Source organism: Schistocerca americana, chromosome 2 (assembly GCF_021461395.2).
Source record: "Schistocerca americana isolate TAMUIC-IGC-003095 chromosome 2, iqSchAmer2.1, whole genome shotgun sequence".
NCBI lineage: Eukaryota > Metazoa > Arthropoda > Insecta > Orthoptera > Acrididae > Schistocerca > Schistocerca americana.
Genome location: NC_060120.1, coordinates 361,748,627 through 361,771,800, shown reverse-complemented (window position 1 = coordinate 361,771,800; position 23,174 = coordinate 361,748,627). Strand labels below are relative to the sequence as shown.

The 23,174-nt window shown below is 45.0% G+C and overlaps 1 protein-coding gene across 2 annotated transcripts in view; it reads left to right on the top strand.

Moving 5' to 3' along the window:
* The window catches only part of LOC124595517 (ribosomal protein S6 kinase alpha-5-like), a 405,565-nt gene that overhangs the window by 196,462 nt on the left and 185,929 nt on the right, over positions 1-23,174 (top strand). For both annotated transcript variants that reach the window (XM_047134283.1, XM_047134284.1), the window contains exon 3: positions 18,968-19,186. In XM_047134283.1, coding sequence (XP_046990239.1) covers positions 18,968-19,186 — 219 coding nt within the window. The remainder of the gene's footprint in view (positions 1-18,967; positions 19,187-23,174) is intronic.

Below are 23,174 nucleotides of genomic sequence, written 5' to 3'. Positions count from 1 at the left end.
ACGCTGGTGGCTGGAGCAATGACGCTGGTGGCTGGAGCAATGACGCTGGTGGCTGGAGCAATGACGCTGGTGGCTGGAGCAATGACGCTGGTGGCTGGAGCAATGACGCTGGTGGCTGGAGCAATGACGCTGGTGGCTGGAGCAATGACGCTGGTGGCTGGAGCAATGACGCTGGTGGCTGGAGCAATGACGCTGGTGGCTGGAGCAATGACGCTGGTGGCTGGAGCAATGACGCTGGTGGCTGGAGCAATGACGCTGGTGGCTGGAGCAATGACGCTGGTGGCTGGAGCAATGACTGTGATGGTTGACGACGTGATGGTCATGATAGAAGAGAGATTGCGAAACCTAGTGCCGCCAAATAGTCTACTCCTCTCGGACCAAGGGGCAGCCGAATTTAACATCCGCATCGGGCGGACGGATCACTATCAATAACGTCGCCCTCACTTCGAAATGCGGGGGAGAGTTACGGAATCCACTCCATGACACTGGTGATCAGGAACTAGTAACCACAACTCCTCCAACTACTGGCAGTTAAAATTTCCCACACTGGAATCCGTACTGGCACAGGCACGCGTTAACGAACTCGGTTACACAGGCTGGTGGGCGACATTAATTACTCAAGTCACAGGCCACTCGTCAAGTTATGTTGATAGGTGAATTTTATGTACGATAATTTTACTGCTGTAGCATTAGAGACAAGAGGAATGTCAGGACTACCTAAGAAAAGTGTTATAGCACCGTTCTGCTATTCTACACTTAGGTCGGATGGAGTAGGCAGCAATGTGATACTTGTTACTTATGACACTGTTGTGTACAGAAAGGTACCGTCATGAAGAGCCTATCGTCGGGGGAAGGGGGGGGGGGGCGGAGGAGAGGGGGAGAGAAATTCACGATGACTCGGACATAATTTGGATTCGCTGCGATGAATGACATTCTTCTTTGCACCTCCGTAGACAAGGTTACTAACGAGCGCCTGTGGGTAGCGCCAGACTCAGCGGTAAGTCGGTTTGAAACTTTGAATCCTGGTGGTGGATGAAATTTTTACTGCCTGTATTTGGTCGGCAAGAGGGAGGGAGGTGACGACTTGTAGTTCCTGAGCCCTATGACTTCCCTATCCTGCTAGAAGTTGGTATTTTCCTCACCTGTCCCCTTTTTTTGTGGTATTGGAGCGAGGTGCAGTCATCTTCGTGGCCACCACGGAGGACACCAAGTTGGTTTGATTCAACTGTATGACGGCTGGCTTTGTAATTCGATACACGTAACGTAATTCTTCTAGCAAAGTATGCACTCGTATCAACGATTCTGACAAAATATAGATTTCTTCTTGAGCGTTATGAACTAGAAATTTTGAGGTTCAGAAGTTGCTTGAGGTCGAATGAACCTGTCCTGTTTTTTTCTTTTTTTCTTTTTTCTCTCACTGCAAGAAGTCATCGCACCGCCCACCTTTTCAAAGAAACGAGATTATCATCTCAACCGAAATCAGTAGAGTGTAACCGCTGACGATACTGTAGTGCTAATTCGTGTAAGGCTTGATGAAGTGGCGTCTCTATTACGAGCGCTGTGTTCGAATTCTCGACTGGACCTAGAATGTGCCGTCACGCCTGATGCGATTTCAGAACTACAAATTCCGTTTCGTTTGAAGAGAACAAGCATGCACAGGATACTTGTTCTCGACGATCTCGAAGAAGTCGCAAGTGCTCAGCTAGTGTCTCCAGGCTTGCAGTCTCAGCTTTGCAGTATCCTTATATAAGGCATTAAATTGCCATAAAAATAAAAGCCGGCCGTGAGTTACGATAATCTTCATGCTTTGTATAAGCTCGTTGGTTCACATGTTTTTCAGCACCATAAGAGTTGCAACGTAAGCCATAACATTACGCAACACCGTAACATCAGCAGGGTTTGTACAATTCGTGTGCCTTCTAGCGCATCTGCCAAGCGTTTCCTTTCCAGGTTGTCAGTGCTAAACACGGGGCACTTGTTACAAAGTCAATGCAACGTTTACACTGCAACCTCTTACTGCAGGTCACTAATAATCGTTTAGAATTATGTTGAACATTAAACAGATGGAGCAAATTTTAATGCAATATCTCTACTTCTTTCATATGATCAATAGTTATAAAATTGTAATTAGGCGACTTTGTTTTTCAACAGATAGAATAATTTGAGCTTAACAGTTTTTGTTATACTCTTGGAACCAAATCATATTTTACCGTTGAGTCTTCTCTGAACACGACGTTTCAGGCTTTACGTAATGTTTGTGTTACAAGAAATGTAAATAAGTTATGAGGTTAGCGTAGGTAGTTCTGAGAACTGTTTTAGGATTTCGCTTTAAGGTGCAATTAAGTTTTCTGGTCATTGTCGAAGTCAGTCAAGTATTAGCCACACTTAAATTGCTTCTCAGTATATTGTGATTACATGTGTTTGACTCGCAAAGACGTTCATTATTACTGTTAATTAGGAACCTCTCTTTCCTTTATTAATTCGCGAGAATCGACATTGAACACTATAAAATTATGTAAGTATAAATCCCGTAGATAGCATTGCGACGTGTATTCCTTCGTACACGTTTCATTTACTGATACTTCAGCGAGTGAACTTCCAGTGAAGTGTCTGATACACAACCACATTGAGTATTGAGGTATCCGATACATGTTCTAAAACGTTTTAAGGGCAGTTATGGCAGATGTAGTTGGCGAGTCAAGCTTTGGGGTGAACTTTGTCCGGATGGCTCAGTTAATAGTTTTCTTCAACAGTTGAAAAGATGCAGGGTTCAATCCCGTGTTAAAGAAACAAACTTAATGTCACTCGATTAGAATTAATCCACCCACGAAGTACTGACATTTAACATACAGTGTGTTCGGAAATTCCCGTAACAAAGTTAAAAAAAAAAAATTCAAATGTGTGTGAATTCCTAAGGGACCAAACTGCTGAGGTCATCGGTACCTAGATTCACACACTACTTAAACTAATTTAAATTAAGAAAACACACACACACACACACACATACACACACACACACTCGAGGAAGGACTCGAACGTCCGGCGGGACGGGCCGCGCAATCCGTGCCATGGCGCCTCAAACCGGGCGGCCACTCTGCGCGGCTAACGAAGTTCTAGTTGAGGGGAGTGAGCAGATTATGTTTTGAATTGAAACCCAATGTCCGTAAACGTACCATTTCCGTGCTACAACCATTCGAAAACATGTTGGTAACGTCATCTCTTTTACAAGTAATTGATAAGGCGTGAGGCAGTACATCACTTGTTTTAAAATCCACTCATTAATAGTCAGAGGAGTTGCTTGTGTACTTGTTGACGGGTTCTCGTCAACGTGTGTCCTGCACTTTTGGTGTGCAGCGTCTCCTTGGAGCACAACACTCACGTCTGGTGACGGTGGAGGTGCCCTTTCTCGAAGACGTTGCATAATTGTGGCGAAAAAGGTTTGCGATGGAGCCGGACCTTGTGAAGAACAATATTGATAAATGCGACTAGAAGCTTTTTCATTACAGTGAGCTTCGCCATTCAGAAGGATCATGAAAATGGCTCTGAGCACTATGGGACTTAACTTCTCAGGTCATCAGTCCCCTAGAACTTAGAAATAATTAAACCTAACTAACCTAAGGACATCACACACATCCATGGCCGAGGCAGGGTTCGAACCTGCGACCGTAGCGGTCGGGCGGTTCCAGACGTGTATTTTACTGGCGCCAACTTATATTTCGCGGAAAGACCACAAAGATAAGAGAGATTAGGGCTCGTACAGAGTCATATAGGCAGTCATTTTTCCCTCGTTCTGTTTGGGAGTGGAACAGGGAAAGAAGATGCTAGTTGTGGTACGAGGTACCCTCCGCCAAGCACCATATGGTGGATTGCGGAGTATGTATGTAGATATTAGATGGAGATGTAGACTGTAGCGCCTAGAATAGCTCGGCCACCCCGGCCGGCACAGAAGGATCATGTTGGTGTATTGCGCAAACGTTTACTCAACCATGTTGCTCTAACACTCACAGACACGTGAATGAAGCTCGAACCAGGTCAAAGAAGTAGGATAGACTTCAAGTGACATCAGTCGATCCTCCGTTATCACCCCCCACCATGACTAACCTGTTGCATATCTATCTAGCAAACATGATTTCAAACGGCTGTACCAAGGAAACGCTACCTTTCCAGACATGGGTTGCTATTCAAAATGTTACATATTCACTCCCCTCTACGAGTCGTGGAAGTTCGCAAAGGAATTTCCGAACACACTGTAGACTGAAACTTCCTGGCAGATTAAAACTGTGTGCCGGACCGAGATTCGAACTCGGGACCTTTGTCTTTCGCGGGCAAGTGCTCTACCACCTGAGCTACCCAAGCACGACTCACGCCCCGTCCTCACAGCTTTACTTCTGCCAGTATCTTGTCTCCTACCTTCCAAACTTTACAGAAGCTCTCCTGCGAACCTTGCAGAACTAGTAAAGCTGTGACGACGGGGCGTGAGTCGTGCTTGGGTAGCTCAGTTGGTAGAGCACTTGCCCGCGAAAGACAAAGGTCCCGAGTTCGAGTCTCGGTCCGGCACACAGTTTTAATCTGCCAGGAAGTTTCATATCAGCGCACACTCCGCTGCAGAGTGAAAATCTCATTCTGGACACTGTAGATTATCTCTGAAGGTAATACACGCAGTTTTGAGGCACTTTGTTCTGAAAGGGAAGCATGTAAACATATGCTCTGTTGTGAAAGGATTCTCTGTCACTGGTGCTTCAGATGACAGGATCGTTTTAATTTCGTGATGTGTTGTAAAGACGCCTTCGCAACGAATGTTGAGAAAACTCCACAGCCAAGTGTACTGTATTTTGCAGCTCTTCTAGGGGGATGTTGCGTTGCAGCTGAGCTACATTGCTCTGTAATGTGCATACCAGCAATTTCAGAAAACTCTTGGGAACCTGTGAAGGACATAGCTCAATTTCCTTCAGAACAGCCATCTTTCTTGTCCTTCCACGGTTGCGGATCTGACTCCGCTGTTTCATTATTTATTTTGACGCTCGTGCTGTCCGCGCCGCCACAGCAGCCGAGGACTGTGTCAGGCGGCAGAGCGCAGGCGGTGACCCCGTTCCCGGGCGCTCAGCTGTGGGCCGGCCGGCCTGTGGCGCGCGGCCTTCAGCGGCCGGAATGCGGCAGTGGGGCCCGCGACCCACTTCACCGCCCCCCCCCTCCCCCCTCCCCCCACCGCCACCCACAACTCCAAGTGTGGCTCTCACTGCCGACGCCCACGGCACGCACCTGTGCCGCTGCTGCCGGCGCAAGTGCAAGCGACTCACTTGCCTGGCCGCCGTCACATGGGTGTCGCTTCATCTTTAAGCCAACGGACGAAATCCAGTTGAATTGTGTGCCTCCACAGTAAGAGACATCCACCGTTTCCCTCTGCACGCCTAATCACGACGGCGTTCCAGGTAATGGAACTGGCTGACAAACTAACCAAAGAAGCAACGGGGACGGAAAACTCAAACTATATTGCGATTAAAATTGTCATAGTAGACGTCTGTCACTTGCAGCTACAGCGTTGTCACGTCCGCTGCTACGCGATGCGGCGCACGAACATGACGGGTCCCACAGCAAATGCTGTTAATACACTACTGGGCATTAAAATTGCTACACCAAGAAGAAATGCAGATGATAAACGGGTATTCATTGGACAAATATATTATACTTGACCTGACATGTGATTAAATTTTCACACAATTTTGGTGCATAGATCCTGAGAAATCAGTACCCAGAACAACCACCTCTGGCCGTAATAACGGCCTTGATACGCCTGGGCACTGAGTCAAACAGAGCTTGGACGGCGTGTACAGGTACAGCTACCCATGCAGCTTCAACACGATACCACAGTTTATCAAGAGTAGAAACTGGCGTATTGTGACGAGCTAGTTGCTCGGCCACCATTGACCAGACGTTTTCAATTGGTGGGAGATCTGGAGAATGTGCTGGCCAGGGCAGCAGTCGAACATTTTCTGTATCCAGAAAGGGCCGTACAGGACCTGCAACATGCGGTCGTGCTTTATCCTGCTGAAATGTCAGGTTTCGCATGGATCGAATGAAGGGTAGAGGCACGGGTCGTAACACATCTGAAATGTAACGTCCACTGTTCAAAGTGCCGTCAATGCGAACAAGAGGTGACCGAGGCGTGTAACCAATGGCACCCCATACCATCACGCCGGGTGATACGCCAGTATGCCGATGACGAATACACGCTTTCAATGTGCATTCATCGCGATGTCGCCAAACACGGATGCGACCATCATGATGCTGTAAACAGAACCTGGATTCAGCCGAAAAAATGTTTTGCCATTCGTGCACCCAGGTTCGTCGTTGAGTACACCATCACAGGCGCTCCTGTCTGTGATGCGGCGTCAAGGGTAACCGCAGCCATGGTCTCCGAGCTGATGGTCCATGCTGCTGCAAACGTCGTCGAACTGTTCGTGCAGATGGTTGTTGTCTTGCAAACGTCCCCATCTGTTGACTCAGGGATCGAGACGTGGCTGCACGATCCGTTACAGCCATGCGGATAAAATGCCTGTCATCCCCACTGGTAGTGATACGAGGCCGTTGGGATCCAGCACGATGTTCCGTATTACCCTCCTGAACCCACTGAGTCCATATTCTGCTAACAGTCATTGGATCTCGACCAACGCGAGCAGCAATGTCGCGATACGATGAACTGCAATCGCGATAGGCTACAATCCGATCTTTATCAAAGTCGGAAACGTGATGGTACGCATTTCTCCTCCTCGCACGAGGCACCACAACAGCGTCTCACCAGGCAACGCCGGTCAACTGCTGTTTGTGTGTGACAAATTGGTTGGAAACTTTCCTCATGTCAGCACGTTGTAGGTGTCGCCACCGGCGCCAATCTTGTGTGACTGCTCTGGAAAGCATATCACAGCATCTTCTTCCTGTCGTTTAAATTTCGCGTCTGTAGCACGTCATATTCGTGGTGTAGCAATTTTAATGGCCAGTAGTGTATGTTGAGGAGGGGCAATGTTGGAAGCGGCCGCCGTAAGGTATGACGGAAATGAGAGGGGCCATACTCTGTCGACAATTGATTTTAAGTGACGAATGACTAAACTGCGGCAGAAGACCGGTTTTGTAGCCCTGAATTCAAGCTCATGTCCTAAGCTAACCACAACCTCGTGATGAGCAATGTATCCGAGAAAACAGCAATCAACAATTTGCGGCGGAACTAAAAATCACGATCGCTTTGTTAAGGGCGTTGAAGGCTAACCTCTACAAATAAACTCAAGGTAGAAAAATTTCGTAATATGTTTATTTGCATAGCCATCTTTCGCAGCAAACCTTCAGTTTTAGCGGTAAAAGCAAATAGTTATTTCTCGCTGTCATTGGGTACCTGAAGAAATCCTCAAATTGGCTACACGGGATGCTGCATTACCAACCAATGAGCAGTGCTGGCTGGCACTTGGTTGCAAACAGAGGCGACTCTAGTATATTCCAAACGATAAGGGAGTGATGGCAGAAAAAAAGAGCAAAAAACTCAGCACAATGATGAATATGACGCGGCAAAGTGGTAGAAACAAAAATACACATCTAATTTGAGAAATGATAATCAAACTCTATCGATTAATTTGCAAAAATAAAAGAAAATGCACCACATTTGAGGAGATGCGAGCCTTCGACCTTTTGCGCATGAGGTTTACACGCTAACCTCTATGCTACGACAATACACAGCTGAAAACTGTTTTGTTTATGACTCGTATCCTTGTATTTATGACTCTCGTGTCCCAGTCGCAGCGGTTAATTGACAGCCTTCAAGAATTCTGCTTCACGCAATATCCTGCAAGGCTATCTAATGTAAGCCGATCTCCATGCTTATAATAACTGTATCAATGACGCTGAATCGTGACTTCTATGGAAGGGACCAGTAGTGTTTAGTTGTAGTGTTTAGTTAGCGGTGTCCTTAAAACCAAATCTAGACCTCATGCTGCACTAAAAAAGTCTTTCACGACAACCAAATCACCATTTCATCTGAACACCAGCTGTTCCGTACTAATTTTACTGACTCATGGCAGAGATGAGTAAGGGCGAGATTCGAAGCATAGGAACTGTACGAATGTCTGTAACCTTACAAAGTGGAAATTGAATGAGTTGGTAAGTGGCTGGATAATGTATTCATCGCTGGGTGGATGAGTTCATGGGTGGATAGGTGGGTGGATGAGTTCATGGGTGGATAGGCGGGTGGATGAGTTCATGGGTGGATAGGCGGGTGGATGAGTTCATGGGTGGATAGGCGGGTGGATGAGTTCATGGGTGGATAGGCGGGTGGATGAGTTCATGGGTGGATAGGCGGGTGGATGAGTTCATGGGTGGATAGGCGGGTGGATGAGTTCATGGGTGGATAGGCGGGTGGATGAGTTCATGGGTGGATAGGCGGGTGGATGAGTTCATGGGTGGATAGGCGGGTGGATGAGTTCATGGGTGGATAGGCGGGTGGATGAGTTCATGGGTGGATAGGCGGGTGGATGAGTTCATGGGTGGATAGGCGGGTGGATGAGTTCATGGGTGGATAGGTGGGTGGATGAGTTCATGGGTGGATAGGTGGGTGGATGAGTTCATGGGTGGATAGGTGGGTGGATGAGTTCATGGGTGGATAGGTGGTTGGATGAGTTCATGGGTGGATAGGTGGTTGGATGAGTTCATGGGTGGATAGGTGGTTGGATGAGTTCATGGGTGGATAGGTGGGTGGATGAGTTCATGGGTGGATAGGTGGGTGGATGAGTTCATGGGTGGATAGGTGGGTGGGTGGATGGCTTTATAATCTCATACTTAGGATGATACAAAGTTTTTAACATCTGGCTAGGAACAGTTGTCCTCTGACTCGGTTAAGGTATATTCTTAATCCACTACAGAGTTTCGGACTTACCTAGTGGCTCTTTGTTACAATCCCTAACCCAACTGTTTTTTGTGGAACATAGGAAGAAAAGCTACTGTCGCGGTCGTCGAGTGCCTTCCCGGAGTGGTGCAGCCTGTGAGAGGCCGCGTGGCGTGCCGCAGCGCGGCGGTCAGCTGTTGGCGCGGCGCCGCGCGGCCACGACTCGTAAAGCGCGTTTACTGCCCGTGGGGGCGGACGCGGGCGTTCGCGCTGACATTTACAGCCACGGGCGCTCTCTTAATGCTGCGGTAGCAGAGGCAGCGCGGCCCGGCCCAGATCGCCGCTGCGTGGGCGAAAGGTCGCCGCCACCGGGCCTAGCGCCGATCGTCGTGGCAATCTGGTCGCGACTAGGTCATCTCTGTCCCCCTACTTAAAGCCAGAATGACGTGTGAGCTATCTGATATCGAGGGAGATGAGCGAATGTGTGTGTGTGTGTGGGGGGGGGGGGGGGGGGGAGGGGGGGAGAGAAGACGTGAATAATGTGGGGAAGCTGCTTTTCTTGTGTCACTGCTCTGTATCAACGTGAGGCTAATACTTCCCCATCTCCAGTTTTGCAACGAAGGGAAAGAGGGTTAAGAGACTGGATTCGTATGAAATACTCGAAGAATCACTTGGGCTACAACTCGTATCGATCAAGAGATTTCCTCTATCGCATCTAGAACTTCAGAATTTACTCCTCCCGTACCTGCTTAGATACACCCCCCCCCCCCCCACTCCAATATTCCAAAAGTAGCAATCTTCGCGTGGAAAACACAATTGGTTAACATCTGACATAATTTCCACAATTTTTCTTCCTCTGCTCAGTCTCGATTGTGCAAGACAGACTAGAGTACTTTAATCCCCAACATCTTCGGCCCGAAACTTCGGCTCATTGGTAATCTAGTGACTACGCCCGATTTCACTGTGCTCTCAACTGAGAGGGTATTGTTGAAGTGTTGGGATCAAACACTTAAGAATACGAGTGAAACAAACTATGATTGGGACAGTGTGTGTGTGTGTGTGTGTGTGTGTGTGTGTGTGTGTGTGTGTGTGTGAACACTTTGTAGTTTTAAAAATAACTGGTAAATGATGCCAAATTGAAGAATAACTATCTTGTTGGTTCAGTAAGTTTCATCGTTAATGAACTCTTTTATTAAAGCATTTCTTACTGTACCAAGCCATTTGTTGGCCCTTATGCCCACTACAGGCAGAATACAAAGTGTGTCCCATTTCTGTTAGGACTGCTTTTGTGAAACTCCGAACTGCAATGCTATCTCGTGGCCATGTGAACCATTATGATCTTAGAAGTTTCAACAACAGCCGTATGGAAGGTCGCGGTGCAGCAGGCATTCTGATCGCCAGTGTAACATTACGTGTCTGACAACTGTCGAAAAAATGGCGGTGGGGCAATTAGACGACATGAAGTGTTCAGAGTCCTCCATCGTTTGTGGGCGAGAATTATTCGAATTCGACCTGAATACCGAGAGGCAGGTTCCTGGTCGCTCCTCCACAACACTGATCCAGCCTGAAAAGTGAAGACTGTGTGCGAGATATTGGGCAGCAAATGGATCATAGTCCTGTATCACCTGCCGAACTACTTGTTTCTGCTGAACCCCCCCACAACTCCACGGTAGACGTCACATCCACCTCCCATAGTGCATTTCCTAGCCTGCTATGACTTTAACTCTCCCTGTGACTGCATATTCCAAAGAAAGCTGTTCCTCATGTCGTCGCTCCAAGATACTGAAAAGCGCGCGCTGCTGCTACGGTCGCAGGTTCGAATCCTGCCTCGGGCATGGGTGTGTGTGATGTCCTTAGGTTAGTTAGGTTTAAGTAGTTCTAAGTTCTAGGGGACTGATGACCACAGCAGTTGAGTCCCATAGTGCTCAGAGCCATTTTTGAACTGAAAAGCGCCTAAAAAGTCTCAAACTCAATAGTCGTCTCCAGTTTGAAAGCGGGAGGGAGTAAGTGAGAGTGAGTCTCAAGCGAAAATTACCGAAAATGATGAAGTGTTATGACGAGCTTCAGAGGATACTAGTGCTGCAACCAAGAAGTTTCGTATTAGTTCCTGCATGCCAGGAATTCCCTCAAGTGCCACAAACTGCAAACATGCTCTGTCAGAGTACTAAGATAGTGTCGACCACTTCTCCGCTTCGAAAAAGAGGGAGGAAAGCTTCACGGTGTGAGTAGCAGCACATACGTAAGGTCTGGGAAGAGAACAGAACGTAGCGCAGTGTGGGCAGCTTGTGTGCCGTGAGGCGCTTAGCCCACTTAAGGCTTCCGGTTGGCTGCCGCAGGCGCTGCAGTGATTCACCCAGGAAGACAGCCAGCGGCCGGCCTTCTACTGTGCCCTTCACCTGCCGGATGCGAGCGTTGGCAGACACTCCTGAGGGATGTAGCCCTCACAACGGTAGTCTATGACGGTGCTTCTCTTATTTAATCCATAATCGTGACAGGCTTCAGCTAATCATGAGAGTGAGTGAGGACTGGGATGTGCTTAATCAAGTAGTTCACTCAGGCTCACATGAACTCCGCTACTTGTCCAAAGCTGCCCTAACCGCCTGTATTCGAACTATATAAATGGCAGAAATCTTGTGATTTTCCCTTGGCAACTCACCATTACACATCAGAAACGATACTCTAGGTGTGTAGAGAAGGCCAGATAATTATCATTTTCAGTTGGCTAGCTGACAGAAAGATGACGCAGAACGTTTAAAGAAAAAGTATACACGGTCTGCTAAAGTTCTGACGCAGATGTTATCCCTGGCGTATAAGTGATATCGGTGCAGAAATTACGCTGGCAGCTTGAACTAACAACAGCAAACAACAGGTCTGCATTCGACCGGCCAGTTGGGGACAGGCAACGTTAAGTAGTGGATGTGCGAGCGTAGTGCGTCAGCGTTGTTGCGTCGCAAATCACAATGGAGCAACACCTCTAAATCAAGGGTTCAAGACATTCTCTAGTAGCTTTCGAGAACAGAAAAGCGTGTGCAAAGCCTGTCCCGCATACCTTGACGACCGAACAAAGACGACGACGTGTGGGCGACTGCCGCGACTTGATTGAAATTGAAAAGTGAACAGTTATTTTTCTGGAAAAATCCTCAGGGGCGATGGGACTGGTATTATTACTACGAACCAACCACAAAACGGCGAAGTGCAGAAATGGTCTGTACTGGCTCTCCAAGACCGACGAACGTGCAAACGTGTCGCGCGAGTTTAACAACATCCCAAAGACTGACTTTTCTGACAGTTTCACATGGTTGTCATGCGTGTTGCAGTCAAGTAGAGGGAAGCTATGAAGGATACCTGAAGCACGAAGACCACCATCTTAACTTTTCTGTTTTAATTAATCCATTCTTGAATCTTGAGGGACTGACGGGATATAATAACGAGCTTCAATTGCAGAAAATATTTTTAAACTAACGAAAACATTTAAGCATCGCACGGAACACACTTTAATAAGTGCTGTCTGTTCACTTCTCCATTTTGCCATAGCACATTCCTGTTTTGGTTTAACATGTCTGCACTGTGCTCAGTGATGGAACTGTTGTTCGTTAAGTACTGTACAACGAAACGACAGGGAACAGGTCGCGTATCCTGTTTCGACACTTTCCTGAAAAGTTCACATCCGCTAAGGTTGCAAAACAACGGCGAACGGTTGACAAGAAAACTTTAAGATTTCGTGTGAATAGCCTTCAAGGCCAAACAATCTCGAATTTACGTGTTGCGGATTTCAGATCCCAGTCCACCCATTTTCATTAGGTTTTCCGTGATTTCTTTAAATCAACTCAGGGGAACACAGGGGTGGTTCTTGCAGAAGGAAAAAAAGTTCAAATGGCTCTAAGCGCTATAGGACTTAACCATCTGAGGTCATCAGTCCCCTAGACTTAGAACTGCTTAAACCTAAAAACCTAACTAACCTAAGGACATCACACACATCCATGCCCGAGGCAGGATTCGAACTTGCGACCGTAGCAGCAGCGCGGTTCCGGACTGTAGTCTTGCAGAAGACCATAGTGTGCTACTGCATTAGTACTAGGCTCAACGAACACACAAGCAGTCGCCATATATGTACTACACATCAACCTGTAGCAGCAGATCATGCACTGACGCCTGGAAATAACGAATACGAGTCTCCAAAACAGATGTTTTGTTAGCGTTGAATCACTACACAAAAGCTACAGAAGTTCATAAACGTGATCACAGGCACGACAGGAAATGTGAGATTCAAATTACGTAAGTTGTAAAGCTTAGCATGAAGTAAATAATGCTAAGTCACCCGCCGCATCAGCTGCAGGAGACATCTTAGCTCGAGTTCACAGTCTCCGACAGCTTCCTAAGTCACGACGGTGTGATGGTTATCCGCATACGAATAAACGACTCAGTTGTTCTTATTAGCAACGTTGATGAAGTTCGCCTTTTTCTATGCAGAATCACGCCTATCGTCACGTTGTTTTGGTGATGTCTTCAAAGAGTTTGTGCGGTACCACCGTTTAAGACTCACAGCCCCACGGCATCAGGGATGGCAGAAGTGTTTGCTGAGCCCTCTATATCAGTTTCTTGGATGAGACTCTTCAAGCCCATGAGGAGATCGCGTGCTACAGCTGTTGATTAGAGGTCGCACTTCCTGAGATGGCAGACAGCTGCGATAGAGATCGATAAGTGACAACAACTGCCTCCTCGGCGTCGCTCGCAGCTTGCGTGACGAAGAGATGACCCCGCGAGGTACAAAGAATCAAACACACAGAGCCGTGTCTTCCTGCGACCACGTCCGCCAAGGCCGGCCATGCACGACACAGGTGCTCCTTCGCAGTGCGTTTCCAGTTACGACTGTGGTTCCAGCATTGGGAACAGGAACTTCTCTCGAGTTCTCTGTGTCATGTCGGCACATCGTGTTAACTCTCGAACACACACGCTTGTCAGAGAACTGCCTGAAGATCTCGTCGAGTAACAGCAGATAACATCAAACTGAACTCCGATCTGTGCGTTATCGATGTTAGCGTGCGGAGAAATCGCAATCTTTGTCTCTCTTTAAGAAGAGAAGTGATGCAGTTTCAGACTTGTGCTAGTTTTCGTGTAATGGATTCCTTAGAGATCGTGTGTGAAATAGTAAATACGTTATGGGCTGTGAGTCAGTTGTCGCTAGGAGTTAGAGGTATGTTATGTGTTATGTGAGACACACAGACTAGACAGTTAACTACACAACAGCACATATTTGTTTTGCAAACATGGTGAAAACATGATCATAGTTACAGTGGTATTCGTGATTAGTTTGTGGAACATCTTACAACCTCCGTCACGGCAAGGTAATCGCAAATTAGATTTGAAGACAATGCATCGGTAGCGGAGCTTCCTCAGTCATAGGTCAAAATCCGTTACTACCGAAAAGAATCTTGATGCTGTCGCCAATTGTTTTGTCCATTCACCCACGAAATCTCAAAGAAAAGCGTCCAAGGTGTGCGGAACGCCAAGAAAAAGCCAATGAACGATTCAGAAATAGCTGAAGTTCAGACCTCAAAGTCTAAACGAAGATCCTTCGGACAGACATATGGGTTTCTGCAAGTTGCATATAATCCGACAAGAAGCCAATTCAAAAATTTGCAAAAGCATTCACGTAACTTTGCCTACTGGGGTTCTACGAATCCCCATGTGGCGATGGAGACAGAGTTAAGCTCTACTGGCGTTATTGTATAGGCAGGGATATTAATTGGTGGACTAACAGGGTCTTATTTCCTTAACTGTACTGTCAGCTCTGTAAACTGGGTATATGTGCTGCAAGAAATGTTGTTAGGGCTGGAAAACAGTCCACTTTTTGAATTTCTGCAGCCGCTTAAGGAAAAGATGATATGGAAACAACGCGGAGCACCCACGCATTGTGGAGCTAAAGGATTTCCTAAATGAACCCTGGTGATTTGCGAAACAATTTGTAAATCTGTGTTGAAAAGATGCAGTGTTGCTTAGAACAGCATGGAAACCACTTCGAGCATCTTTTATAGGTTAAGTGAAATCTACATTTATTTCTGTCTTGATAACAAATTTATTTTTATTTTTAAGATATTATGGATCAAATGCATTTTTGACAACTGGCTTGCGCCATGTATATCTTTGTGAACTTTCTGGTGTTGTGAAGTGGACTTGGCAGTGGCCAGATGCCGAAAGATAAATGTGAGACGTGCCTGTGTGCTAAAAGAAAACTGGCTCAAGATAGTTTACACTCCAAGAAAGGTTATCTTTAACGAAAGCGTTTATTCGTGGACTTGTCATTCAGACGCACTTATAACCCCAAGCATCGAAATACATTTATAGAACGACGACGCTACATTTTTTGGTCTACTTGATGAGATACAGCATGCTTCTAGCGTCTTTGTTCCGTGACCTTTTGTTCTCTTCCCAGAGACAAGAATAACTCGACTGCAAAAGGTTTTACTCGCTGTTTCATTTTTTATTTGACCCGAGTACGCGAATAGCTTCACCGATCGATCCAGATCCGCGGTTAAGTAAGTACCTAAATGTAACTGAATTCCAGATTTTTAAGCTTTTGATCACGGCATAACGGAAAATCTGATCACTAAAATAAACATTACAAAAGATGGAAGGAATAATTGACACCTTAACAAACGAAGAGCACGACGTATTTTCGTTTGGCGAAAAGACCAGCTGCGAGGTTAAAATCAGGATCTGCCGAGATGAATAAGCAGCTTTACTGACGTTCAAGCCGCTTAGGGCTGTGAGCCACGCTGCTAGATTTATTTTCTTGCTGAGAAGCTTCCCACTTGTCCTGTTTTCAGTAATTGTGGAGCACAGTCTCTGAAGCGACAGCGACAAAAATCTGTAACTGATAAACGCGGTGGACTATTCAGAATAGAAATCAATTAAGCAGCTTACTTCAAAAGGCTGTATCTTGTCTATAAACCGCTTTTCTTTCCATTTCTTGATAACTGACAGTTAGTTGCGTCTAACAGATATTTCACAATCTTTTGCCTCCACTCTGTTCTCATTCCGAAATATTGTCCTTGCATTATATTTGTAAAAAAACTTGTTACGGCTGCGTAATTGTCCAAAATATTTTCTATGAATACTTGCTATGAATTTTCTTCGCGTGTTTGTTTCTTTCGAAATATCTTCTCGTAAGCCATTTCTAAAAAGACGTAATCATCCGTTCCAAGCAGTTTGTTTCACCAACAGTATTTAGGTTTCGCAGCTGTACGGGATTCAGATGAGAGCAACAGAAATAGGTTCAGTAGTGTTACGTGAAGCTGATGAAAGCCATTTTGTATAATGGACTTCACGTGTCGGGACATGCAATTTCGTCCACTATCAGCATTAGTCCCCTCGAATCACTTACGTGAGACGATCTCTTTGAGTGCTACTGCTTGGGAGGCGGCGAGGTGCTTTCAATAGCAGCAGTATCGGTTAAGACTTTGGACCAAGTGTAGTGTGATTTAAATTAGTTGGCATCTGCTGAATGAGGCCTGAAGTTGAGGCAGTATCGACACAAATACTGTATACAAGCAGCCACTGAAACCATCCGCGGCCATAGAATATCGCTTTATAGTCTACATTTTTTACAGAAACCGCATAAAAGTTCTGAAATTCACATATGACATCTATTCCTATAGTGTTGATCAGATAGCAGGGTCCGAGAGTTCATATCTTGTTCACCAACATCAGGCAACGGTTAGGAAATGACACATCGATACCAGCGGAGGCGATGTCCTCTCACTGACTGAACATTTCTCTTGCCCACTGAATTTATATCAGTGAAAGGAAAGGACGTACTGGTGAGGGGAGATGTTCCCCAGAGCACTGCACAGTTCTCACACATGACAGACGGCTCCTGCATACGTACGAGGACTCACACAGAGCTATTGTAGACGGAACTGCGTGAAAAGAAATCGATAGCAGGGCAGAGTAGATTTCAAAAGTCGTGCGCTATCAGTACATAAAAGAACGACAGAATATACTTGAGGTGAGACCGAGGAGATAACAAACAATCAACATGCCTGACATCTCAGAGCAAGACAGCGAAAGTGATCGAAGCAACAATAAACTTCCTTGACCAAATCACCTAGTACATAAGCTGTGACAGGTTATTGTACCTAGAGCCGAATAAAACATGTATAGTACAAGTAGGCACATAGCTTAGTCATCGCACGAGCCAACAATGCGTACTTGGCTCGATGTCCTTCCGATGTGTGTGTTCGCCTCCTGGTGGGAATCTACAACTCGTTTCTAATCTTTCCTATCATGTTTAAACTTCCTTCAGCTTCAATGAATTACTAAATTTCTAACTTTACATCCGCCGTTTCGGGTAGCTAATTAATTTTTCTTTTTAAGTTATTATTTCGTAACTGATGCCATGTATTACACCTTTTATTTACCGGCAAACGGTTTCAGTGTGAGCTGCTGATTATCTTCAGGTGTAGGTTTGAACAAAAAGCAATAACCAATATGATTTGACAGAAGTATTGCGAACACTCGTCACTTGGGTAGTAGAAATAACAGCGTATTACGAACTCTCATATAGCTGGCGCCACAAATTGTAGTTCATCGACGTTGTGTGAAACTAACATAAAAAGCAAGGATGTGGTGGGAAAAAATTTTTCGTGTAGTCGCGTAACGTAAATAGACACAGTCATAGATGAATACATTAAGAGAGTGTAAAACTGTATCTCCATATACAAATAAAAGAATTAACAGTAACTCAGACTTTTAGGACACGTTAATTTACTACATTTCAGCGAGAATGTTTCGCCACGTAATATCAGATAAAAAAAAGCAATACTGACTGGACACTGTGCACCGTACATTTTCATTATTGTTTACATACTGTATTTTAAAGAGCCAGTGCAAAATTACCGAACGTATATACAGCTTGAAGAAATTTGCCTAGATTTTAATGAAAAACATGGAGGACCCTTGTTGTAAGTTAAAGAAGGCGGAAGGAAGATGAATCTAGTTACGTAACTTTATAGACTCTTTTTCCTTCCCGGTTTTTAACTTACAGTAAGCGTCCTCAGTGTATTCCTATTTTAGTTCATTAAAATGAAAGCAAATTTCTTAGTTTCAGACATAATTCGGTTATTTTTCACAAGAATAAAAACGTCCGATTATAACATTCGTTTTTGTCTATTACCTTGTCATTTAAATATGAATTTTCATTAATTTTTTTATTTCATTAATATAGGAAACTAGTCTTACACTGTTTTAATATACTCATCTAGGCACATGTCACGTGGCTACACGAAAAAAAAAAATTTCCCCACCACATCCTTGTTGTTTATGTTACACTTCCACACGACGTTGGCAAACTATACATCGTGGCGCCAGGTGTGTGAGGGTTCGTAATGTTTTGCTGTTATTTCTCCTACCCCTGAGACAAGTGCTTGTAATATCACACGTCTGTAAAATCATTATTCTAATTGCACCTTCGTTCTAGCCTAGATCTGAAGTTGATTTGCAACGCGGATTGAAATCGGCTATCGGTAAATAAAAGGTTGTGATCCGGAAGGTATTTGTTTATTATTATTATTATTATTATTATTATTATTAGTACTTTGATTTTTATTGTTTAAATTGTCATTTACGTGTGATACGGAAGAGTTTGTTCTATCACATGAAAAAATTTGTAACCTTTTTTAACACCCTAGGCAAAATGTCTTTGTTTTTCGCTAAATGAAAGGAATGAAAAAAAAAAGTTACAGGATGTCAGAAATATGTTCTTAATTTCATTTAGTCGGAGTTCGATCACTCCCTCCCCCCCCCCCCCCCCCCCCCCCAAGCAGAAGATAATTTTGCATATGGGAAATTTTCCTTCTCGGTAACTAGCAGGTACAGCATTTCGCGCAATAAAAATGGCAACAGAGTAGGAACCGACAACGGCTATCTGCCATTGGTGCCCTGGTAGCGACAGCAGCCCATCCCAATCGCTGTTAAATAATTAAGTAACTTGTATTGCTGAGAATGAACTTCTCTCCTAAAGATTATGAAATGGTTTTCTTATGTGTGGACTCGTACAGCTTTCTCAGTGAAATGACGGCGTTCTCTCCCTTGCGCCTGTTGCAGCATACGGTAAAGTGTTCCTGGTGCGGAAACGCGGCGGCCCCGACGACGGCAGGTTGTACGCGATGAAGGTGCTGAAGAAGGCGACCATCATCCAGAAGAAGAAGACGACGGAGCACACGCGCACCGAGCGCCAGGTGCTGGAGGCGGTGCGCCAGTCGCCCTTCCTCGTCACGCTGCACTACGCCTTCCAGACCGAGGCCAAGCTGCACCTCATACTTGGTGAGTGCCGCTGACGCTGCCGCTGCTGCTCTCGACCGCAAAGCGTGCCTATTTTGTTCGTCGGCTTAACATCGATCCTACGATCTCCACTGTGGAGATCACGTGAGCAGGATACGCCTGCGAGATAACAACGATGTTTGGACAAGCATTTGTGTGCTGACAGTGTGTTTGTTCTCCTGAAAGCTCATATCGAAATGTTCTTTAGCAATTGGTCGTAATTGTCGGTATTGGAAATTATTAAGGGCAATCAAATGAAAAAGAGACAGATGGAAAAGGTTCATTATTTCAAAAGTGATCGTCATAACTGTTAGTGCATTTATCCCAGTGTGAGCAACAATGCCATCATGGAAAAATGTTTGCGGTTGCCCTACGGAACCTTGATTGTATTCAAGAGTGCACCTCTTTCTCCAAGCGGCCACAAATGCCTTTCTTCAGGCTTCCAAAATTACGGAAATCGCATGGCCAGAGATCGCGAATGAATGAATGGTGGATGTGTTAGGGCTTCCCAGCGAAATCTCTGCGGCGTACCAAACAGTCTTGGCAACATGTGGGAGGCCCTTACGCATCCTTCACACAGTTTCCATCCCTCTCCATGCGATTTCTATATTTTTGTAGCAGTTGTTGTTGTTGTTGTTGCGGTCTTCAGTCCAGAGACAAGTTTGATGCAGCTCTCCATGCTACTCGGTCCTGTGCAAGGTTCTTAATCACCAAGTACCAACTGCAACCTACATCCTTCTGAATCTGCTTAGTGTATTCATCTCTTGGTCTCCCTCTGCAATTTTTACCCTCCACGCTGCCTGCCAATACTAAATTGGTGATCCCTTGATGCCTCAAAACATGCCCTACCAACTGATCCCTTCTTCTATTCAAGTTGTGCCACAAATTTCTCTTCTCTCCAGTTCTATTCAATACCTCCTCATTAGTTATGTGATCTATCCATATAATCTTCAACATTCTTCTGTAGCACCACATTTCGAAAGCTTCTATTCTCTTCTTGTCTAAACTATTTATCGTCCATGTTTCACTTTCATACATGTCTACACTCCATACAAACACTTTCATAAACGACTTCCTGACACTTAAATCTATACTCGATGTCAACAAATTTCTCTTCAGAAACGCTTTTCTTGCCATTGCCAGTCTACATTTTATATCCTCTCTACTTCGACCATGATCATTTATTTTGCTCCCCAAATAGCAATACTCATTTACTACTTTAAGCGTCTCATTTCCTAATCTAATTCCCGCAGCATCACCCGATTTAATTCGGCTATATTCCATTATTCTCGTTTTGGAGTACGTAGATATGCTTCGGCCGAGGAGATTCTCGCCTGGGTACAGTCATGGCTGCGTAGGCAATCGCAACCATTTTTGCATGAAGGCATTCACCGTCTCCCCTCACAGTGCGATAAATGTATTAACAGCTATGACCATCATTTTTGAAGTGATAAACAGTATACTTCCTTCTTTCCCATCTGTCTCGTTTTCATTTACTACCGTTTTGTAGTTTCTCACTTCGGGACGAAGATTTGAGTTGCCTATTTACCGTTTTCGGCTATATAGCTGTTTTCGGGCGGAGAGGTCCATGAATACATCTTTTAACACCCTAGAAACAAGCAGGCTGTCTAATCGAAGGGGATGTATGACATAGTCAGTAAACAAGAAAACATGAATCCTGCAAAACTGAGCATAGTTAGTGTGGAATTTGTCACGCTCCTCGATAACTACTACTTCTTAAATTACCTTTGGCTAGTAGTTTCAGTAAGTTATTTCAATCTCCATATCCGTCTAAGTGAAATTATACAGGGTAAACCAGAACTGCGTCGACAGACTTCCACGAGTGACAGTATGGACGAAAACAAGAGAAAAGTCTCCAACAAACAATGACTGCAAAGTGCGTACCGTAAGAGCTATGAGCACTTGCTCAGTGCAAGAGATATTTTTCACAGTGGTGAATATGAAAAAGTGCTCACAGCCCACAATGTATGCGTTTTATAACCCTCGTTCACTGCGTACTTTCTTTCTTTTTCCCATACTAATACCGTTGGAAGTGGAGTTTTGGTTCACTTTATTTACATAAATTCTTCAGCCAAAAATCGCCGTTTCAGAGAATATAAAACTAGATAAAATCTAAAACGAAAAAACTACGTGGTCTTTTTACCTGAATTTTAATACCAGGTACGTCGCTCTTTGTTTTGATTATGAAGTAGCCGACCGTGATTTTGTTTTAATTTTTGCATTATTAGTTACAACACTACTTCTTAAATGCCACTTTCATCACTTCAGTATTTATTTTGGAAACAAAAGTTCCTCAGATACACACCGTTTATATTTTATACGTTTCTTTTTGGGAGAGTAGTTTTGTGGCTACATCCCCGTTCGCTAGTGCTGATTTGTGTGTAGCTCCAGGCAGCGCAGCTGCTGAAAATGGCGTTGTAATCACGAAAATAGGCGCACAAAATGCAAATACATTAAATGTAAACAGTGTAGCTATGCAACTTCTGTTAAAGAACAAATCCTTTCTCAGCTAAAAAAACAGTAAATACATTTCTCCGTCAAAAATAATGGAGACCAACGAAACTTCAGTACTTACTTCTACTTTAATCGTGCACGGTCTTTCTAGTCCTTCGTACATCGGACGTACATTCATGTAGACCAGATGTGACATTATCACAACTTAAGGGTACAGCTATCGGATGTTCGAAAACGTTTGTTTTATGGTTCTTGTTTGGAAGGAGCCTATTAAGGAACTAACGACTCAACGAAGGACTGAGCCATCGAGGAGTAGGGTTTAACCTTCCGTTGACGAAGACGGCCTTAGGAACAGAATACGAACTGGGACTGAAGGTTCAATGGGAAAGGAAATTCCCGTGTCCTTTCGGCAGGAACCATCCGGGAATACGTGTCATGTGATTTACTAAAACCACAGAAAATCTAAATTTGAATAGCCGGACATGGTTTTGAACAGCCATAATCCAGAATGTGAATAAAGTGTGTCAACCACTGCGCCACCTGGACGTACAGGACGTAAGTATGTAATATAGTATAATTCCACGAGGACAAAACATTCAGCTACCCGAATAATAACGCGTGAGCGATTAATCTCTCGAGTTTCCAAATCCAATGCAGCAAAACTGCGTTAAACGCTCGACTGAGTAAGTTAATTAACGAACAGGCTACGGAACGCTAGTTCTACCGGAAGGCAAAACACAGAAGCTGTTGAAATCGTGCCTTGTCCCCCAAAGAGTGACGTGATTAACGCAACAACTGTTTCAACCGCGACGGCGTCATCAGTACTGGCTTAACTGAATGCAAGCAGCGTTTTCCAGGTCTCGGTCTATGATTTTATTGAGTCGCGGACAGCTTGATTTACAGCCTGGTGGCTCGATAATGCAATCTGCCCGTGCACCACGAGTTTCATGCATTTTAATCGCTTCAGACGTAAATCAAAAGCCGGGAGCTCGTTTCGGTGTCATTTCCGGCGGCAGTGTCGTCCGCCGGTCCACGGCTCCCTTGTTTCTTTCCGTTTGTCCGGACACGGTAATTAAAAACAGCGCCGCAGCGCACTGTCCCTATTGATATTCCTCTCCACCCCCCCCCCCCCCCCCCTCATACTTTGCCCAACCCATATGAACAGAGAAGTACAAATATTTCTATCGCTGCAGTCGAGTTACCCATGGTTCTGAAAAATAATTTGCCTTCCAAAGCTTCTTCGTGTTACAGTATATTACCTTCTACTCTTTAGAAGCAGATATTGAAGAAACGTGTACGTAGTAGTGCAGGCATACCCTTCGACTGACCTTAAGCAACACACGATTTGTTTCTATCCTGTATCAATTTCTTCTACTCTGTACTCATTTTACATGCAGCGTAGTAAACAATAGTCTCCACATATACCACCCTCTACGTACCTTCATTTTTAGCCACTTACTTCCTCTCTGCTCAGGTTTATTCATTCACGGATTACTCAAAAATTTCCGCATCTTTT